We start from the raw sequence: 18,333 nt of genomic DNA on the forward strand, positions 1-18,333 counted from the left end.
TGCTACCACTACTTTTACTGCTACTATTAACAAAAATATGTTTAGAGTGAGAAAGATTTTGGCATATTTTGGACAAAACAAGAGTGGTAACTATTACTTCTAGGGTGTTCATTTCTTGGACCAACCTTTTGGTCTTCTGATCATTTTGGATCAATTCCACATTTGCTGACCACTTATTGCTTTCTCAATCTAAGCTCTTTACCTTTCCCCTGCAATCTGAACAATGACAACACTAGAAAAAAGTGGGTCTAAAAAAAGTGACATCCTAGCTGTTTAAGATTCAAAAATGACCATGAACAGCCAATGTGTGGCATTTTTGCCTAGGTTACGAGGGTTAAGCATTAGTTCAAGGTTCCCTGATATAAGAATGACTCATCTTCGATCAGAGCTACAAAGACACATAGAGCTGCCAGAGATGTCTGCTCTGGTCCTCATGGCTGCTTGTATGGGCCTGCCGAGAGGACTCGCTGCTTCTGCCCTTATTTGGTGAGTCAACAAAGTGCAGGCTTGTGAAGTCTCACAGCCACATTCTTCTTTTACCAATCTGGATCTTACTGTACACATTTAGCTAAGAAGAACCCTGTTCAGTTTCTCTCATTTTTATATCTTCTCCATTCATGTGGCATGATTTTACTTTTCGATCTGTAAGGTAATTATAAACTCAAGGCAGCAGGCATGGATCCAAATGTAAACTCTTTTCTCAGACACATACAGTTGGGCTTCCTTCCCCTTTCATCTTATCTGGTCCATTCCTACATCTTTTGATTCAAGTTCACTATAAAAATAAATAACCATTCTCTATTAAAATACTCGTATATTCAGCTTTAACAACAGTGTAACAATGTAACCCCAAAGACAATTCCAGAAATCAGATTTCAACAGGCCTGATTGGTTTATTCCATAAAAGGTTTTCAGGGATATGGCCAAACAGAATAAAAGTCACTGAAAGTAAATCAGATCATTTTCCCCCATAGTTAAACTAAAAGTTTACTGTGTGTGTTAGTTCACAGAAACAAATACTTTTGTAATTCAGTGACAGTATTTTTTTTTCTATTTCGAATAAATGCTGATATTTTGAACCTTCGATTCATAAAGGTTCCTGAAAAAATATATCACTATTTCCATAAAAATATTAAGCAGCATAAAAATAATTATAGGTGATTTTCTCATGATCATGTGACACCAAATGCTGAATTAATGGCTTCTGATTTTTTAACTTTAAATCATATCAATTAATTACATTTCAAAATGTATATTCACATACAGAACAGTTCCGTAATAATATTTCATAACTGTATTTTCTATCAAATAAATGCAGCCTTGGTAACTACAAAAACAAAAACTGAAGAATGTACCAATGTAAACTAAAAGCAAAAACAAACAATATTAATACTAACACAATACTAATAAATATTGTACTTTTATCAATTAATGCCATGCAAAACTACTCAACTTCCATCGGAGAAAGGAGTTTCTTAAGTTTACCTGTTGTTTTTACAATAAATAACAATTGCTTTGTCGTTTCATTTTTTTTTTGAGCAAAGATAAATATCAGAACCAGAAGTAACCATAAACAGAGAGGCTCAAATAACTGAGCAGAAATTTATTGGATATAGAATCAAACAAAAGACCAGAGACGGAGGAAGAGAGATAGAGACAGAGAGAAAGTGAGAGAGAGAAAGACAGAAAGCTTTATTTGAAAGTGAGCAGGTTAAACTCAATTCTCTCAAGCTCACCAGCTCATCAAGCACACACATCAAATAACACTATATGTTGTCAAAAGGCTATTTGGAAAAAGGCAAAAATATCTGTCTTTAGTAGAGGACAGTTTGCAAACAGTGACAAAAAAATCTCCCGACTCCATTTCGTCTCGAGTGTGCACCAGTCCCCATCATGTGCTGAAGAAAGTCCTTTATTCGACCCTAAAAATGCTCTTTGCCTATTTTTTGCATACATTTTCTTTCTTTTTTGCACCAAAGAAGTCAAATAATAAATTTGGCATGTGATGAAATATAAACTAGAGGTGTAACTATTCACGGTCATTTCCCAAATCATAGTGACCGTCCCTATACCCTTATTAGTGGAGACTTGAGTGAACAGAGCATGTGCGTGTCATTATTGATTCATTTTGAATGCACTTTTCATTCCAACGAACGCAACATGTCTTTTTATTGTTGTTAGCGTAACTGTTGCAAACAGAAATACATTTTATAATTTAAAATGTTTAGAAAATATGCTAATATTTAAAAAAACGAATAAGTATCTGAATATGTATCTGCTGACGCACATCGTACTGCATTCGTTGTCATGGGAACGTCCCAGCTGAAGATAATGAGGAAATGACATCGCTCACTTTGACAAATGCATTGCAAACGACTAAATAATGACACGCACGTGCTCTGTTTACTCCTAGGTGATAAGGACGACCGCTTTAATGATTTGGAAAATTACCATGAATCGTTACACCCCTACAAAGGACTAAAAACAGATGAAAGAAACCAAAAGTGAGAAAGGAAGGGCTTTATGATGTAAGTGAAACTCATGTACAGTACAATACAAAAAGACGTATAAAGAATCAGCAAACACAGCCGTGAAGCTGGAAAATGCAAACAGTGTGATTAAAACAATTAAAGCCGAAGTGTGCAATTTCTGTATCATCAAACGCAACTGCAACTGTTTTCAAACAGGTTTCCAAAACACTTCCCATCTGCCATTGGTCAGGCAAACAGAAAGCCCCGCCCCAAACTCAAACCGTTGACTGTGCTCGAATGAACAAAGCTATAAATTATTCAACCTATGAATGGTTTACTTAGTTTTCCCTGCATATTAAGCTACGGAAGGACTCAACACTTCAACTTTAAAAAAAAAAAAACAGAACTAATAAATGTTTAAGGTGCTTTTAGATTGCTCTGCTGTCTGTGAAATTCATAGACACACTTTTCCATATGCTGAATATACATACTCGTAAAAGCAGATGCAACACAAGCTTTATGCTTTCAGATGAGAACACAACAAGTGATACACTTAGTGCAGAAAATACTGATATACAAATCCTTCGAAAAACTAAACATAACATTTTGAACATCAGACAAGCATACAAACATTCATCAAAGACCAACAACTCTCTATTGCGTTATATGATGCAATTTTAAAAGAGTGAATCTCGTTTAAGTGTCTTACCAAACTTTAAAAAAAAAAAAAAAAAAAAATCAAACAAACTTTTTTTAATTATAATTTTTTAGATAAATTAGTTCATTTAGGATAACAAAATCAAGGAAGGATAACAAAAAAATTGAAGCACAGGAAGCACACCTTGTTGTAAAATTGTTGCCATTCATTACTAAAACAAGCAATGGTCTAATCTTGATTTACATGTGGTTTTTTTTTTTTTTTGTATTAAAGTCTGACCTGGTTTACAATTCTAAAACTCAGTCCGTTCATAAAATTCTCAAGTAAACATTAGAAAAAGGTTCACTAATCAAATATTTGTTACCAAATTCCATAAAAGCATCTTTACTTTCCAGAATGTCAATGCACTTTCTTTTAAAGACAGTTTATACAAATACCCACAATGCACTGATTATTATACAAACATTATCCTATATGAATGATTGCCACTTTAACAATGACAAAATTGCTTGTTGTTTTGCAATTCTGTATGGCAAAAGTATGGTAACATGTACGATTATTGTTTAAAACACATCTGCTCCTATCACTTATTTATTTTGGCCACACACAAGGGGAATGAACAATTTCATAATTGAACGTGATATCACCTTTAACTCATTTTAATAAAACTTTTCATCCTCATCTATAACCAGTGGTCTCTATTGCTATTAACTTTGTACTGTTTGATACACAATACGCGCACACACATACACACACTCAGTTGAACACTGACGCCTGAGGTTTCATCTCAGACACATTTTTCCATGTGTCTACCATTTATACTGATCTACTGACCTCGCTCAATGCCATGGCTGCCTGGATCCTCACCATACTAACTCTGAGCTAGCGCATCCTGGAAAGTAGCGAAATGTCAAAATAACAGGAAAAACAGTAATGAATGTGCTGTTGTCTGAATAGCAGAGACTGTGTGATGGCACAAAAACAAAGTGCTCAAAGTATAATAAACTAATAATTCTGTGGGTTGTCTGTGTGGACATGGCAGAGCTAAAATGGTTGTGGTTGTGAACACACTCACACGTATGGACACACGCACACACACACTCACACACACACACTTTCTCAAAGGTGAGGTGCCTTGTTGGCCCTACACAGTAGGCACTGGAGTGGCCGTATTTGTGCCATTGTTTCCGTTTTGTTAAAGCGGTTTAACATAGTTTCCTGGGAACGTTCCAAATAACCTGGTTCTCCGAGAGGTACCTGAAAAAAAAGACACAAAAAACAGACTATCACCAAAGCAGTACAAACACAATTGTATAATGCATAAAAGTTGGTAATATAATGTACACTTGTATGCACTTCTACTACTTACTCGCCAAAGCGAGATATATATATATATATATATATATATTATTTTTTTTAATCAATTTTATGCACCTGCTAAATAAACAAATAAACAAAAAAATCTTACAGACACCCCATATTTTTTTGGTAGTGTACACATATTTCATTTTTCAAATAATATTTAGTAATCTCATTAAAAGTATATAGGTTTTGCAGATGTGCTTTAATAACAAAAACAACAACAAAAAAAAACGTACCCACAAACCAGCCATCATCACATTTCTCGATGACATCAATAATGTCCCCCTCCTTCAGTTCCAGCTCATCCTCATTACGAGGCACATAGTTGTACACAACTTGGAAGCTTAAGTAAAATAAAAATGTAAAAATGTAAAAAAATATATATATATATATATATGTATATATATATATATATATATATATATATATATGTATAATGTATAATATATATATATATATATATATATATATATATATATATATATATATATATATATATATATATATATATATATACATATATATATATATGTATGTATATATATATATATATATATATATATATATATATATATATATATATATATATATATATATATATATATATATATATATATATATATATATATATATATATATATATATATATATATATATATATATATATATATATATATATATATATATATATATATATATATATATTAAATATGCTGTTTAGGCAGTGAATAAACAAAATAACAGTGAAAAAGTATAAAAACTGAAACGTGTACTTACGGGTCACCACCTGAATGCTGAGAATCCTGCATAATTTTCTGAGAGAAAGAGAGAAAAAAAGGTGAGTGTGGTGTTCATATGAGACTTTGAGGTGTCAGAGTATCATGCCAAATCCAGGCACTGGATGTCATTCTATGAGTCTTCACCGTCATCAAAGAGCTTAGAGAACACCTGTTGTGTTACAGTACACACAAAGAGAAAATCCACCCAGAGAACTATAAAGGGGATTAGAAAGGACTTCATTTCCCAGTCTGCACTGCTGCTAGTTTCACAGCACACTCCATCCTACCCTTCTTGCTCTATTGGGTGATAAACAGGGAGATAAACAGCGCCTCCTGGTGGAAATGGGGCTGCGTGGTGGCTTACCCTCAACCACCACTTCCTGCCTATAAACTGTCTGCAAGAATCAAATTCAAGGCAACCAATCAGAGAACAGCACGCTCATACAAAATCCAGTGTTATTTACAACCTCATGTTAATTCTATTTCAGTTGTTCATTTTAGAGTCTTGAATTATTAGGGGTATGATACAGTCCAAATTTGGGCAAGTAAGAGAGTTATACACATAAAAACACACCCTTCTCCCTACTATTAATACATGCAATATTAAAAACAACAGAATGATAAATAAACTTTCAGATATCTTGAAATGTATAAAAAGTTACAGTAACCACCAGCTGTTAAGATCTAATAAGCTATGTTATAACTAATTTAAAAATAAACTGTTTTGCAACTTATACTGTTATACTAGTATACAATAAAAAACACTAATAACTAAAGCAATCATTAACTCTGCAATCTATATTCTATTCTATCTATATTCAGTATGCACAATTAAATATCCAATATCATATATAAATAAATAAATAAATAAATAATTGATATTATATTGATATATTTTGCATGGCAACAGAAAAACAGCATAAATGCACCATAAAAGTGGTTCATATGTCCCAGCTTGATTCTTCTCATCAGGAACAGCTTGGCAGGTTAATATTTCTATTAGTGGTTTGGGACAATATGTAAATAAATAATAATAAAATGTTTATATTTTGGTCAACTAAGAACCCTTGTCACTGTTTCAAATTACCAAACAACCAAATTGCAAGACAAGCTTTCTTTGGTTGTTTTCTCCCTGAGGTTTGAAGTTTTATATCACCACATTACAGGTTGAAAATCAGGACACAAGTACATGCACCACACAGCAGCTCTGAATACACGGTTTGTTCTTCTTTTTACCTTAATCTTAGGAGAACGAGGCTGTGAACGTGGGGAGAGAGGAGGAATAGATGGAGAGGATGGAGAGATGGATGGAGGAGAGGAGACTACAGGCACAGAGGCGGGAGGAGGAGAGGTGAGGAGTGGAGGAGACCTGGGAGGAGATGGGATGAGGTCTGAAGAAGATGGAGGAGGAGAGGGAGTGGAGGGTGGAGAGGCCGGAATAGTTGCTAGAAGAGGCTGGCAGGAGGAATAAAGAGGAGGGTGCAAAGAAGGAATAGGAGATGAAGGTGGAGATGGAGGGATTGGCGAGATATGAGTAGAGGAGGGAGGAGAAGGAGAGTGGGAAGAAGGGATATTTGAGGCGATGGGACCGGGTGTTGGAGAGGAAAGCCGAGGGAGGACAGAAGGAGCAAGGGGTTGTGAAAATGAAGGAGGTGGAGAAGGAGATGGTTGATAATTAGAAGGAAAAGGAGTGAGAATATTAAGAGTCAATGAAGGAGGAGGAGGAAGAGGGATTGGGGAGTTTGGGGGAGACGGAGGAGGAGTGGAGAGAGATAATGGAGGGAGAGGAGAGTCTGAAGGAGAAGAAACAACTGAGGTTTGGAAGATGGAGGAGGAAAAGGGCACCAAAGAAAGAGACGAACCAAAAGGAATAGAAGAACATGGAGAGGCTTTGGAAGAAGACGGTGGACAATAGTGAAAAGCAGAGGCAGATGATTCAGTGTGTGGTGGAATAAAAACAGAGGAAGAGAGAGTAAGGGAGGAATTAGGCATGGTGGAAAATGGAAGAGATGGAGTGATGGAGGAGGAGTCAGCCTGGGAAAGAGAAAGATAGCTGTTCAACTACATCTTTCACAACTTTGAACTAGACTGTTAAAGATACACACACAACCAGTGCGTCAAAGACTATTAAAGGGGCCACATCGTAGAGCATCATAAAGTAGGCGTTTCATTCAGAAAGAACACTGGCGGATGGAGAGACGTGGTTAAGGATGTTGAGCTCATGACCAAGCCATCAAACTGACTATACATTACTATCACTCTATTCTCCTATTTGATACTGTTCAGTGTTTTGACACAATCTGTATTGTTAAAAGCGCTATATAAATAAAAAAGTGGAGAGATAAGCTATACTGCCCTCAAAATGAATCTGTAAATTGTCTGTTAACCTAATAGCAGACCTTTTTCCCTGTTCTTTTGTAAGCCAAATTGTGATCTAGACACCTCTTCGCAATTTTTTTTTCGCTATACTTGACCAGGCTTAAAACCTGTATTCCACAAGTAACCACTGTTTCGTATGTCATTTACAAGTCTGTTCACATCAATGGCAATAGCTAACAATAAGGTTTTAATATTCATTGTAATTCTTTAAGAATACAGAATGCCACACCACAGCGATAAGAACTAACTGGCTGAATAAGATCATTTTCTTAATCAGCCAGTAAGAATTCGTCTTTAAAGCTTAGGCATTTAAATCAGCACACAACAATAACTGCAGAATATGCTTATAATATAACCAAATGTTAAAACCACGGAGTGGGCTTACATGGAATTCAAAGAAATTTTTTTTTAATATGGCCCCTTTAATTTAGTCAATAAACATGCAAATAATATTCGCATATTTATTTATTTATTTATTTATTTTTCAGTTTTCACAGTTTAAAACTTTCGGTTCTAAGAGTTTTCACACAACCAGACTATCATGCTTTTGTCACACTGCATGTTCTACCTCTTTTTTCGTAATAGTCTCCACGTCTGATCTGTTGTTTGCTTCATCATCCTCTTCCCTTATATACAACTCATGAAGTTCCTCCCATTTTATAGCACCTACTGGACTGCAAATCTCTGTTTTCTCATTCAAAATGACTGACAGCAGCTCCTCAGCATTTTTCTCATAGATATCATGAGGTTTATCCAGTATATTTTCTGATTTGTGGCTTGCACTGCTGGACAGTGGCTTATCAAGTAATGCTTCTCGATGAGCAGTGTTTTTTGATCGATTGGCCAATCGTACTTCAAGTTCATTATACAGTTGATTTTTCAGGAACATTGACATAAGTTCGCCATATGGATCAGGTTCATTTATTAGCCTGGAGGGGTCATAGCTCAAGCTTTGCTCCATATCTCCTAAAAACGTTTTACCATCACCTGCCTTTCTTTCCATTCTTAACAGAGCTTGATTACGGTCTGTGATCTGTTTGACTGGTAAACCAAATGTTTCTGGTTCAACATCTATAGCTGTCAGTTTATCTCTGTAGAGACGTTCATTGGAATAAAGCGAAATATTTGAGGACTCTGAAGTGATTGTTCCTTGGTTAGGTAAAGTGGAGCATTTTGAAAAACGGTTTTGTGTGGGGGTGAACTTTCGCACAAGTGGAGCAGGGGACTGGGGGTCAGTGTAGTGTAGATTTCTGGGTAATGGAGGAGGAGTGGGTGGGATTGGACTGCCACAGGAAGATGGGTAATTGGTGCAGACACCCAATGTGAGAGACAACCATTCGCTAGTGACTGTTTGAAGGTGTGTCTTAGTGGCAGAATCAAAACTCTGCGAATGGGAGGACTCTGCATAGTGCTTGAGCAAAAGAAAAAGAAAGCAGGGAAACTGGTTTATGAACTTATAAGACAGAGTTTGTGACGGTCCAAAACCGGTGTTAAAAACTTACCTTATGTGCCCTGTATGTGTGAGTGTCCCCTTGATGACTGGGGCTCTTGGAAGGAGAGCCCTTGATCACATCGACATAGGACACTGGGAAAATGCCCTGCTTGTTTGAGCCAGGAATCTTTCCTTCATACCAATTCTGATCCACCTTCCTTAGAAGTATCACTCGCTCCCCCTACAACAGCAAAAACATGCATGCTTTAAAAATCCAGTCCACTGTGGGGCTGAAAGATGCGATGCAGGGCTTTTCACTAGCCTTTCTAAGAGAAAGCTCCACATTAGTGTCAGCATTGAAGTTGTATCTTGCCATGGCCTCTCCCATCTCTCGAACCTGAGCCGGAGGAGGAGGCCTGACAGGCTGCCTCCGCTCTGGAGACGCCACCTTCTGAAGGAGAAAATGAGAGATGGTGAGAACGCAAGAGGGAATGTGATTAAGCATGTGTCAGCATTTTAGTTTAATAAAATAGGTTATCTAAAAACTTACCTCGACATAAGAGATGGGGAAAATCCCAATCCGTCCTCTGTGTTCCCCCTCATACCAGTTACTGTCAATCTGTCTGATGATGTTGACAGCATCACCTTTCTTAAAGGAAAGTTCCCTGCAATGTGCAATAAGCATGCATACGTAGCTTTGAAAAAAATATTTCATTAGAACATTTCTTCTTCAGTCATTGGAATCAGTGTTATTTATTAAATATCTGCAAGGTACAACAATGTGTGGGACCTTTTTCTTTATAATATATTACCCAATGAATTTAGTGATCTGCAAATTTCAAGCAAATATGAAAAATAACCATGGACTTTCATGCAAGCTGCCCATTTCATGCAAGAACACTGAGTTCAGAGCTGAATAGCTTATGCAGAGACCATTTTGACATAAAGCAGTTAGTATGCAAGAAGCGCAAGATAAAAAAAACTGCACAAAGGAAAATGCAAAACAAAAAATCGTTTAAAAGAATGGACAAGAGTAGAATTAAACACACTTTCACGAACAAAAAGCTGACACAGCCCTTTGCTAATTCAAATGCAATAAGATGCATGTTATTTGCGTGCTCCAGACAGACGTTTGTTCAGATTTCTTTATATATACTCACTTGGCAGACTGAGCTTTAAAGTCATAAATAGCCCTGGCAGACTGTTTCTGATGGAGGAGAGAAGACAATATAAGATATGTCATCTGCTTAGAGGATACCTATGAGGCAAGCAAAAAGACCATCAGCATATTCCCAGCTAAGCCATATACAAACCGTGACCAAAATCAAGGTTACAAGGTCATGGGATTTATAGCGATTTAAGATCGTTTTGTACTTATTCGCTGATAAATTTGATTTTTCCGGCTGGTTTTAAAACATTGTTCTAAAACTAGCTCATGTAAAAATAGATATGAGCAAAGCAGCATTTTTACCTCTCTTTCTGGCGTGGGTCTTCTGCATTGTGGTGTGAGACGTCCTGTATCAGAGCCCTGATCTGTGAAACAGAGAAATGGCAACAGAAAGAAAACAATTAATTTCATAGTGCATTTCACATGCATTCCACTGGTGTCAAAAGGAAAATGAGACAATTTTAAAATTATACAAATATTTATTTCAAATTTAGGGTCAAACAAAAAATAGGGGATGATCTGGATATACACAATATGACATAAAAAAGGCATGCACTTGACATGAAAATGGTGTTAGTCATCATAGAGTCATGTGTTTAAAAAAAGGTACAAACAAAATACAGTACATACAATGAAAGCAAATAAGTGTCTTTACAACAATCTTTCATACATCAGCAAAAAAACTACAAAAAAAAAAACAATGGCAAGGGCACAAAATCAAAAGGGAAAATTAAGCTCAGTAAAATCATGCATGTACCAGGCAGACATTTATTGTACCATGAATTACTGATACTTCTTTTCCACTTTTTTCGTTACAAATAAACTGAATGAAATAAAGTCTCCCATGTACTCATAAACTCAGCTTTTGTGTTAGCATTAAAGCTAACTATAAGCTAATGTACTCTAAAATAAATAAAAATATTGAAAAATATTTTAGATTTGACTAAACTGAGTCTAAACTGAGTTGACTCCTTCTTTGTGGTTCAAGTCAGTCGAAATACGCTATATGATTGCATTAATAGTAAGAATATACTTACTATTTTGCAATTATATAATATAATTATGTCCAAATACCTAATGGGACACTTGGTGCCTTGATAATAAAGCATACTGTTTAGGTGAAAAAGAAGTAAAAGCATGTTTTCGGTAGGGAACGTTTGAGGAAAAAACATGAGGATTTTGCAGTAATGATATGAAACAAAAAGGAAATCTCTTGATAACTAGCTGCACCTGAATAGCAGTGCACATTAGCATTAGCATTATGCTGGTTGTTGTTGGAGGCGTCTGTATGGTGGTGTTGCTGCTGGTAGGAGGCACATTGGTGAGCTCCATGGTAAGGCTGGTGGACATGGGGCGAGGAGGGGGAGCCGGACCCTCTCTGAGCCCGCAAGGAGGAGCTACGTTTGGGCACGTCTGGTAGCAACTCCTCCAATAACCGCCGCAATATGCTATCATCTGGCATTCTTGCTGGTCCCTGCCCCCTTTCCGCCCTTATGTGGTCATAAATGTCCTGCAAAGCGGCATCTAAAGCCTCATAAATTGCGGTTTTGGATTTCGGCCGACCGCTTCTGCAGTGTCGCCGTTGGGTCGGTGGGGAGCCTCGTTTTCGGCGGAAAGGCACAGGGCTGACCAGGAAAGCCAGTTTGGAAAGGCCTGACTCACTGGGTGACTGCTGGGCTAATGGAGATGTAGCGGCAGGGTGGGACTCCTGCCGAGCCCTTTCCTGTTGTCGCTCGTGTTTTAGCATTGTGGTGAACCTCGTATAGGATGCTGGACAGCGACCCTTACAGGAGCTGATGAGGTGACGGTGTTGGTAACCTTGACTCTGACCCACACTCTGGTGGAGATGTTGGTGGCGGTGGTATCTGTGTCCATGATGATGGTGATGTCCATGATGGTGATGCTGCCCAGATCCAAAGAAGCTTTCCGATGAGGTAAGTGAGCAATGATCCAGGTCGCTTTCGCTGCACAGTGAAGACCCTTCTATGTGGATGTCACTCATTTCGGAGGCACAGGCGTCCTGCTCACTGTCGGAGTAGTCTTGATGCTGTCTCTGGTTCTTCCCATGCACTGGGACCAGGCTACTGCTGTCTGGTCCCGGTCTTGGCTGTCCCTCAGGGGGACTTCGAGTCCTTTCTGGAGGATCCTCCTCCTCCAAAAGTGATTCTACAGAAAAGCGTCGCTTGGGACAACTGCTGGCCCTCGAGGACCCTGGTGTGGTGGTGCCTGATGGGGCATTTTCATCACCAAGGTCTGGCATTGACTTGGATTTCTGGATGAGCTGTTCATATTCCGATATACGGTTTGGGACCATGTGTCGCGGTACCTCGTTACCGAAAGGTGCCCAACCATGGAGGTTATGCCTCTGCTGTTGCTGTAGGCGTTCCAGCTCAAGGATTCGTGCACGTACAGAACGAATCACCTCTGAGGGCAATAGCTGCTCACGGTCTATGTGATGCATTTTCTTGTAGAGCTGAAGGAAACCTGGAGCATCGTGTGGCATTTTACGCCGGTGATGTCGGCGCCCCCTGGGAGATGAGGTAAGACTTTTTACTTGAGGCTTCTGTGGAGCATCTTCATCAATCAATGAACCTGCACTTTCAGAGCGAGTGGTAGTCACGGAAGTGGACGCTCTCCCGTCATTACTAGCACCATGTCCGTCAGACAACAAATCATCACAGCTGCGTGATTTGAGCCGTGGTGATGAAGGAGTCATGACAGATTCATCGTCAATGCTACTCCATGTCTCCGTGGCTTCATGTCTGCTTGTCTGCCAACCGTTCTTGAAGCAGATGGAGCGCTTGGAGCCACGCCAGGTTGGTGTGGAGATAGTGAGGGAGTCTGAGGAGAGACGAGAGGAAGGGCGCTCCATACCTGGAGAGCTCATACAGGAGGAGAGTGACTCACTAACGTCTCCAGCTGTGAATTAAAATAACATCCAATGCAGCATGACAAAGAAGAGACGGGAAAGCTGGTTAGTGAGCTCAGTTGACAGAAAATGACAAAGCGAGAGAAAATAGTTGTCAGTAAAATTGACAGTTAGCGAAAATGTGTCAGAATCATTAGAATAGAAAGAGGAGAATATGCAGTCTTACTTAATAACAATCTTGTACAAAAGGTATAACACAGGTATAACCACAAACGTGATGATCTAATGATAGAACAGTTTTTTTACTTTGTGGCACAAATCCAACAAAATATACAGATATACAGTCTAATACCTTCTGTTCACAAATGTGTTTGAAATTACCTTTGGGTCTGGATGGTGAGGAGGGAGAGGAACGTATGGTGGGCTTCTTCAGTGTCTGTGCTTTATTGGAGTCGAGTGGCCGGGAAAACACTTGACTGGCATTCTGCTCATTTCCTGTGTTGGCTTGAGTGACAGATGGTTCAGACTTTCGCCTTTTCCTGTAGTCACTTGCAGAACTAAGAATGAACAAAAACCCCAGATCAATAATGAAAAACATTATTACTGACTTTAATTGTATAGAGTTATGCTTTGTTAGAAACAAATTAAGCTCTAAAATACATAATTAAGTATAACTGTATAATTTTAATGTTTATGTAAAAAATAAAGTATAATACAAATGAGCAAGCTATTTATGCCATTTTGGGAAATAAAAACAGCCAGTGGACAATATACTTTTTTACTTATATTGACAATGACAGTCTAAACTCATTCTGTACTCTATATATCCCATATGAACAGCAGTTGTTTTTGTGCTAGAGATGATCTGTAGGGAGTACAAACAATTCATATTCAAATACACACCACAGCATGGGTTGGAAAATTCATATTGAAACATATACACAGTGAAAAAAAAAACTTGGCATAGCTTTTAAGACCTGAGGAAATAAAATTAGAGTGAGGATGCTCAGGTTCTGTCCTCCAATGGATATCCAATAGGCATCTCTATGAGAAATTAAAGAGCTAATAAAAGAATGAAAGGGAAGCTTACCTTGAAGTCCCGTCAGGTCGTTCAGAAGGTGAGAGATAGAGAGATGACTGAAAGAGAGCAGACAACAAAAGAGAAGAGTGAGATCCATGGGAACAAAGAAGTGTAACACTCCCGTGCTGCGCTACAATCAAAACCTTCCCCCCGCATGCGCAAAGACAGCCGTGACCGACGAGGGTTCCACATCTCTCAATCCCACCTTGAAGGACTATGAAAATGAACTTTGACCTCCTGTGAGAATAAAAAAGGACCAGGGCCCCGCGGTAAGCGGAGCCCAACAAAAGCCAGAGAACAAAACAGTACAGATCCAGAAAGGCTGCACGTGGCAGCAGGTCACAGAAAGCCCTGTCTATTATGTTGTCCAAGATCGCCACGCCTCCTTTCCTTTGACACAGCCTGGGGTAAATTTGAACAAATCTGAGCACAATACAGCAGTCTCTGGTGTTCATTCTGGCTTATCCGTGCGACTTGGATCAAAGCAAAGAAAGGAAAGCAATCACTGACGGCAGGGCATTTTTAAACACAGATGATGATCCTGGGTCAAATAAGAAGATCAATAAAAAGCCAATCCATAGGAACAGAAGAGAATGGATTTCAGTAGTATTTGTGAACACGTGGCTCTTCTTAAACAACATATTTTAAAATAACAAACTTACAGTAGTTAAAAAAACAACAACACAAACATAATCACATTCATTCGTCTGAAAATTTGTGTTTTTTGCTAGAAAGATCAAGTCATACAGGTTTGGAACGACATGAGGGTGAGAAAATGATGAACGCATTTTAATATTTGGATGAACTGTCCCTTTAAGATAAAAAAAGATAAATAGCAGATGAAGTGAATATGACAGCAAGATAAAATATACAAAAGAACAATCTGATTTAAAAAAAAGATGTTATGAAAGGGTATTGCTGGGTGTTCCATATTTATTTTTCAGTGTCACTTCAGGAAAGCTCAAATAAAAATGTCAGCTAATTGTTTAGCATTTTGTTTTGCATTTGTTTAAATAAAAATAGAGTTTACATAGTTTACACTGAGTGTATATTTATTCTGAGCGTCTCAACTTTCTAAAACAGGTAACAGCTACAAAAAAACAGAAACCTTATACAGTATCTTCTTGTAAAGCACACAGAAAAGAAGGTGTAGAAACAATTTTCCCTCATAAATTGCTAGTAAATTTAACAAGAAATACCAACATGCTCAATTAAACATGAATAAACATAAACATGAATTGCATTTTCTTGTTAAAAATACTCCACTAATCTTGTTTCAGTGTTTTAGCAATGATTTATTTACAACTACATAAAAAAAGTGCAAGTACAGTGTACTCCAACAAGCAAAACAACAACAAACACTGTTTTCAGTATGTGGCTCATTTCTTTTTCATTTGCTCTCTGGTAAATAAATAATGGGGCAGGAGAAAAAGGAAAAGAGAAAGGTGAAGATATATGGCAAACAAAGACGGATGGACGGACAGGACAGGAAGGTAGATTTACCTGTGCCACAGCATGTGTGGAGTAGTCAGGATTATAATCCAACCTCTTTTTTGGAGGCTGAACGCACCAGCACCCAAACGAACGAACAGCACAGAGGTGAAGAGGTGAAGATGAGGTGGAGAAGCAGGTGCATCATGGTATAAAGACACATGTGGAGAGAGTGACAACGTTAGGGCATGGAGAAACAGATCACACACAGTGCACAGACAAACGAAGGGTGAATGCTAGTGAACCACAGTGTGCTGAAAGAAATCCACTACACAAGTGCCCAGACATGCTTCACCTACCTTACACACACACATATAACACACACAGCGATGAAACTACATAAAGCTTTCACACACCATTTGCTTGTTTACACACGGTAGCAGCAAACTCGATAAACAAGCCAGGAAGTGTGTGTTTATAAGAGCTGGAGGAACTGTGCAGAGATATCTCATTCATGAACATACAGTGGCCTACAAAATACTTATTCATTTTATTGCATTAGATCAAATAAAATGAGAATTTCGAACTTCGAACAAATTAGATTCCTCTTAGTCATCTGATGTCATTTAGGGGAAACTGGCAACAAAAGTCAATATGATTTTGATAGATATACGTTAATATGGCACACAATGCTAATTGCTGATAATGCAATGTTGAATGCAAAAGGAAGCAGGAAATGTCTTCACTGCGTTTTCTTGAATCACTTATACTTGGTTTTTTTGAGGTTTTAAAAAAGAAATAATAACATTTTCATTAGTGACAATATTTATGTTTCAAAAGTTTACTATTTAAGTTATTTTGACCTGAAGGCTGAAGTAATGGCTGCTGAAGATTCAGCTTTGCCATCACAAAAATAAAATAAAAATGTAAGTTTAATGACATTAAAAATAATATTACTGTTTTGACTGTATCATTTATCAAATAAATGTAGCTTTGGTGCATCTCCATCAAAAGTAATACTTCAAATCTATACACAAAAAGTAAATGATTATAATAATGCTCATTAATTTGAGCGATTTGTAAGTGAACTATTATTTTTTAAATCACCCAAGCATTAATATTTGGCAGTAGTAGTCTAGTCGAATACATGCTCAAATAATTTGACATCCAGAAAGTTCTATATACTATATACTTTTAGTAGTTAGAACGTCTTGTTGTGAAAATGCTCACCTTGAAAGTTGTTTACATGTTTATATCTCGGATGCATGGATTAAGTATCCAAATACTTTTTAGGACCACTGTTAATTTATTATAAAAATAGTTAAACTTGACTTAATAGTGTTTTCTGCACAGGTTCTGCAGCTGTAAGAGCTTTAAGCGTGTAAGAACAGCTGTGTGATGCTGTAAACGGAGCCAAAGCAAAAAACGCAGTGTTACACACTCAAAGTTTAAAAACCAATGACATTCTTTGAAGAGAGCACAAGTACAGATCATGTTGGATTTTTGAAAAGTTTTGAAAACAGAGCATGGTTATTTCGTTTAATAGCCTTGGGATTTAACATCAGACATATGTGTGTTTGATGCCGTTCCCGGTGCCTCTACTTTGTTATCGTGGAAATTGTTATCGTGGTGATGTTAAATGTTTGGGCTTTTTTCATTGTGCAAATAACACCAAGTTCTGAACAAGTCACAACTTGAATTTTAAAAACTACACACACACACAAACACAACTTGTCATTACACAACAGCATGTGTGTACCGGACAAGGAGCATGCCAGCCTGCAGCACCCTCACTCAACTTACCGGCCGTCCAAACTCCAACTCGGAAAAGAATTTAAACCAAGGCTCATTCTCTAAATCTATGTCATCTGGGTTTAAATCAAACATCTGGAGCAAGAAGCGACATAGAAAAAGAGAGGTATAGGAAAGAGGAAAAACAATGAAGGGAAAAGAGAGACGGAGATCAGGGTTAGGAGAACCAAAATATGCTGCAAGGACTGGTGAGCAAAGAACAGAGGAGGATGATGTTGTGGGTCATCAACACTCTCTCACACACACAAAATATAAAAAAACAAAGCCCACACAATACCTGGAACATAAAAGAAGATATTTGAAAAAGTCAAAGGTCAGGTTCCAGTGACCTCCAAGGTAAAAAAAAACCCCACTGAAAATCAACTGGAACTTAAATTGTTAGGTTACCACATTTCTTTCAGATACTTTGCTTTCCATGCAAAAAAGAAGATATTTTAATGAATCTTGTTGAAGGGTTAGATCACCCAACAATTCTGTCATTAATTACTCACCCTTATGCCATTCCAAACTCTTCAGACCTTTGTTCATCTTCAGAACACAAATTAAGATTTTTTCATGAATTATGAGAGCTCTCTCACCCTCCATATACAGCAAGGACGATCAAGGCACAGAAATGTAGCATGGCACCTATAAACCATCAAAAAGCTCTAAGATTTCATCAGATTTTGATTCAAATTCAGATTGTGTTCTAAAGATGAATGATGTCTTACGGGGGAGCAATTAATGACAGATTTTTTTTGGTGAACTAACCCTTTAACCGAACTGTCTTGTTTCCCACTGACTTCAAAAGAAACTGAAACAGTTAGATTAGCATCACCCTTCAGAATATCTTCGGTGTTCAGCAGCTGAAAGATAGTCATACAAGTCTAAAATCACATGAGGGTGAGTAGA

At 37.6% G+C, this 18,333-nt stretch overlaps 1 protein-coding gene across 4 annotated transcripts in view; it reads right to left on the reverse strand.

Annotated features, from left to right (window-relative positions):
• Positions 1 to 1,668: 1,668 nt before the first annotated feature.
• sorbs2a (sorbin and SH3 domain containing 2a) overlaps positions 1,669 to 18,333 on the reverse strand; it is a 46,183-nt gene continuing 29,518 nt past the window's right edge. The window contains exons 13-28 of one of the 4 annotated variants that reach the window (XM_043242992.1): positions 17,434 to 17,517; positions 15,703 to 15,759; positions 14,209 to 14,255; positions 13,500 to 13,675; positions 11,480 to 13,168; positions 10,553 to 10,614; positions 10,242 to 10,288; positions 9,632 to 9,746; positions 9,404 to 9,532; positions 9,152 to 9,322; positions 8,218 to 9,060; positions 6,507 to 7,304; positions 5,558 to 5,665; positions 5,269 to 5,306; positions 4,728 to 4,834; positions 1,669 to 4,386 (exon numbers count right to left, since the gene is read on the reverse strand). In XM_043242992.1, the coding sequence (XP_043098927.1) occupies positions 4,325 to 4,386; positions 4,728 to 4,834; positions 5,269 to 5,306; positions 5,558 to 5,665; positions 6,507 to 7,304; positions 8,218 to 9,060; positions 9,152 to 9,322; positions 9,404 to 9,532; positions 9,632 to 9,746; positions 10,242 to 10,288; positions 10,553 to 10,614; positions 11,480 to 13,168; positions 13,500 to 13,675; positions 14,209 to 14,255; positions 15,703 to 15,759; positions 17,434 to 17,517 (4,533 nt within the window). In that variant the 3' untranslated portion in view covers positions 1,669 to 4,324. Of the gene's footprint in view, positions 4,387 to 4,727; positions 4,835 to 5,268; positions 5,307 to 5,557; positions 5,666 to 6,506; positions 7,305 to 8,217; positions 9,061 to 9,151; positions 9,323 to 9,403; positions 9,533 to 9,631; positions 9,747 to 10,241; positions 10,340 to 10,552; positions 10,615 to 11,479; positions 13,169 to 13,499; positions 13,676 to 14,208; positions 14,256 to 15,702; positions 15,760 to 17,433; positions 17,518 to 18,333 lie in introns of all 4 variants that reach the window. The other 3 variants (XM_043243002.1, XM_043243012.1, XM_043243020.1) reach the window with 3 other exon arrangements.

Source organism: Puntigrus tetrazona, chromosome 1 (genome assembly GCF_018831695.1).
Source record: "Puntigrus tetrazona isolate hp1 chromosome 1, ASM1883169v1, whole genome shotgun sequence".
NCBI lineage: Eukaryota > Metazoa > Chordata > Actinopteri > Cypriniformes > Cyprinidae > Puntigrus > Puntigrus tetrazona.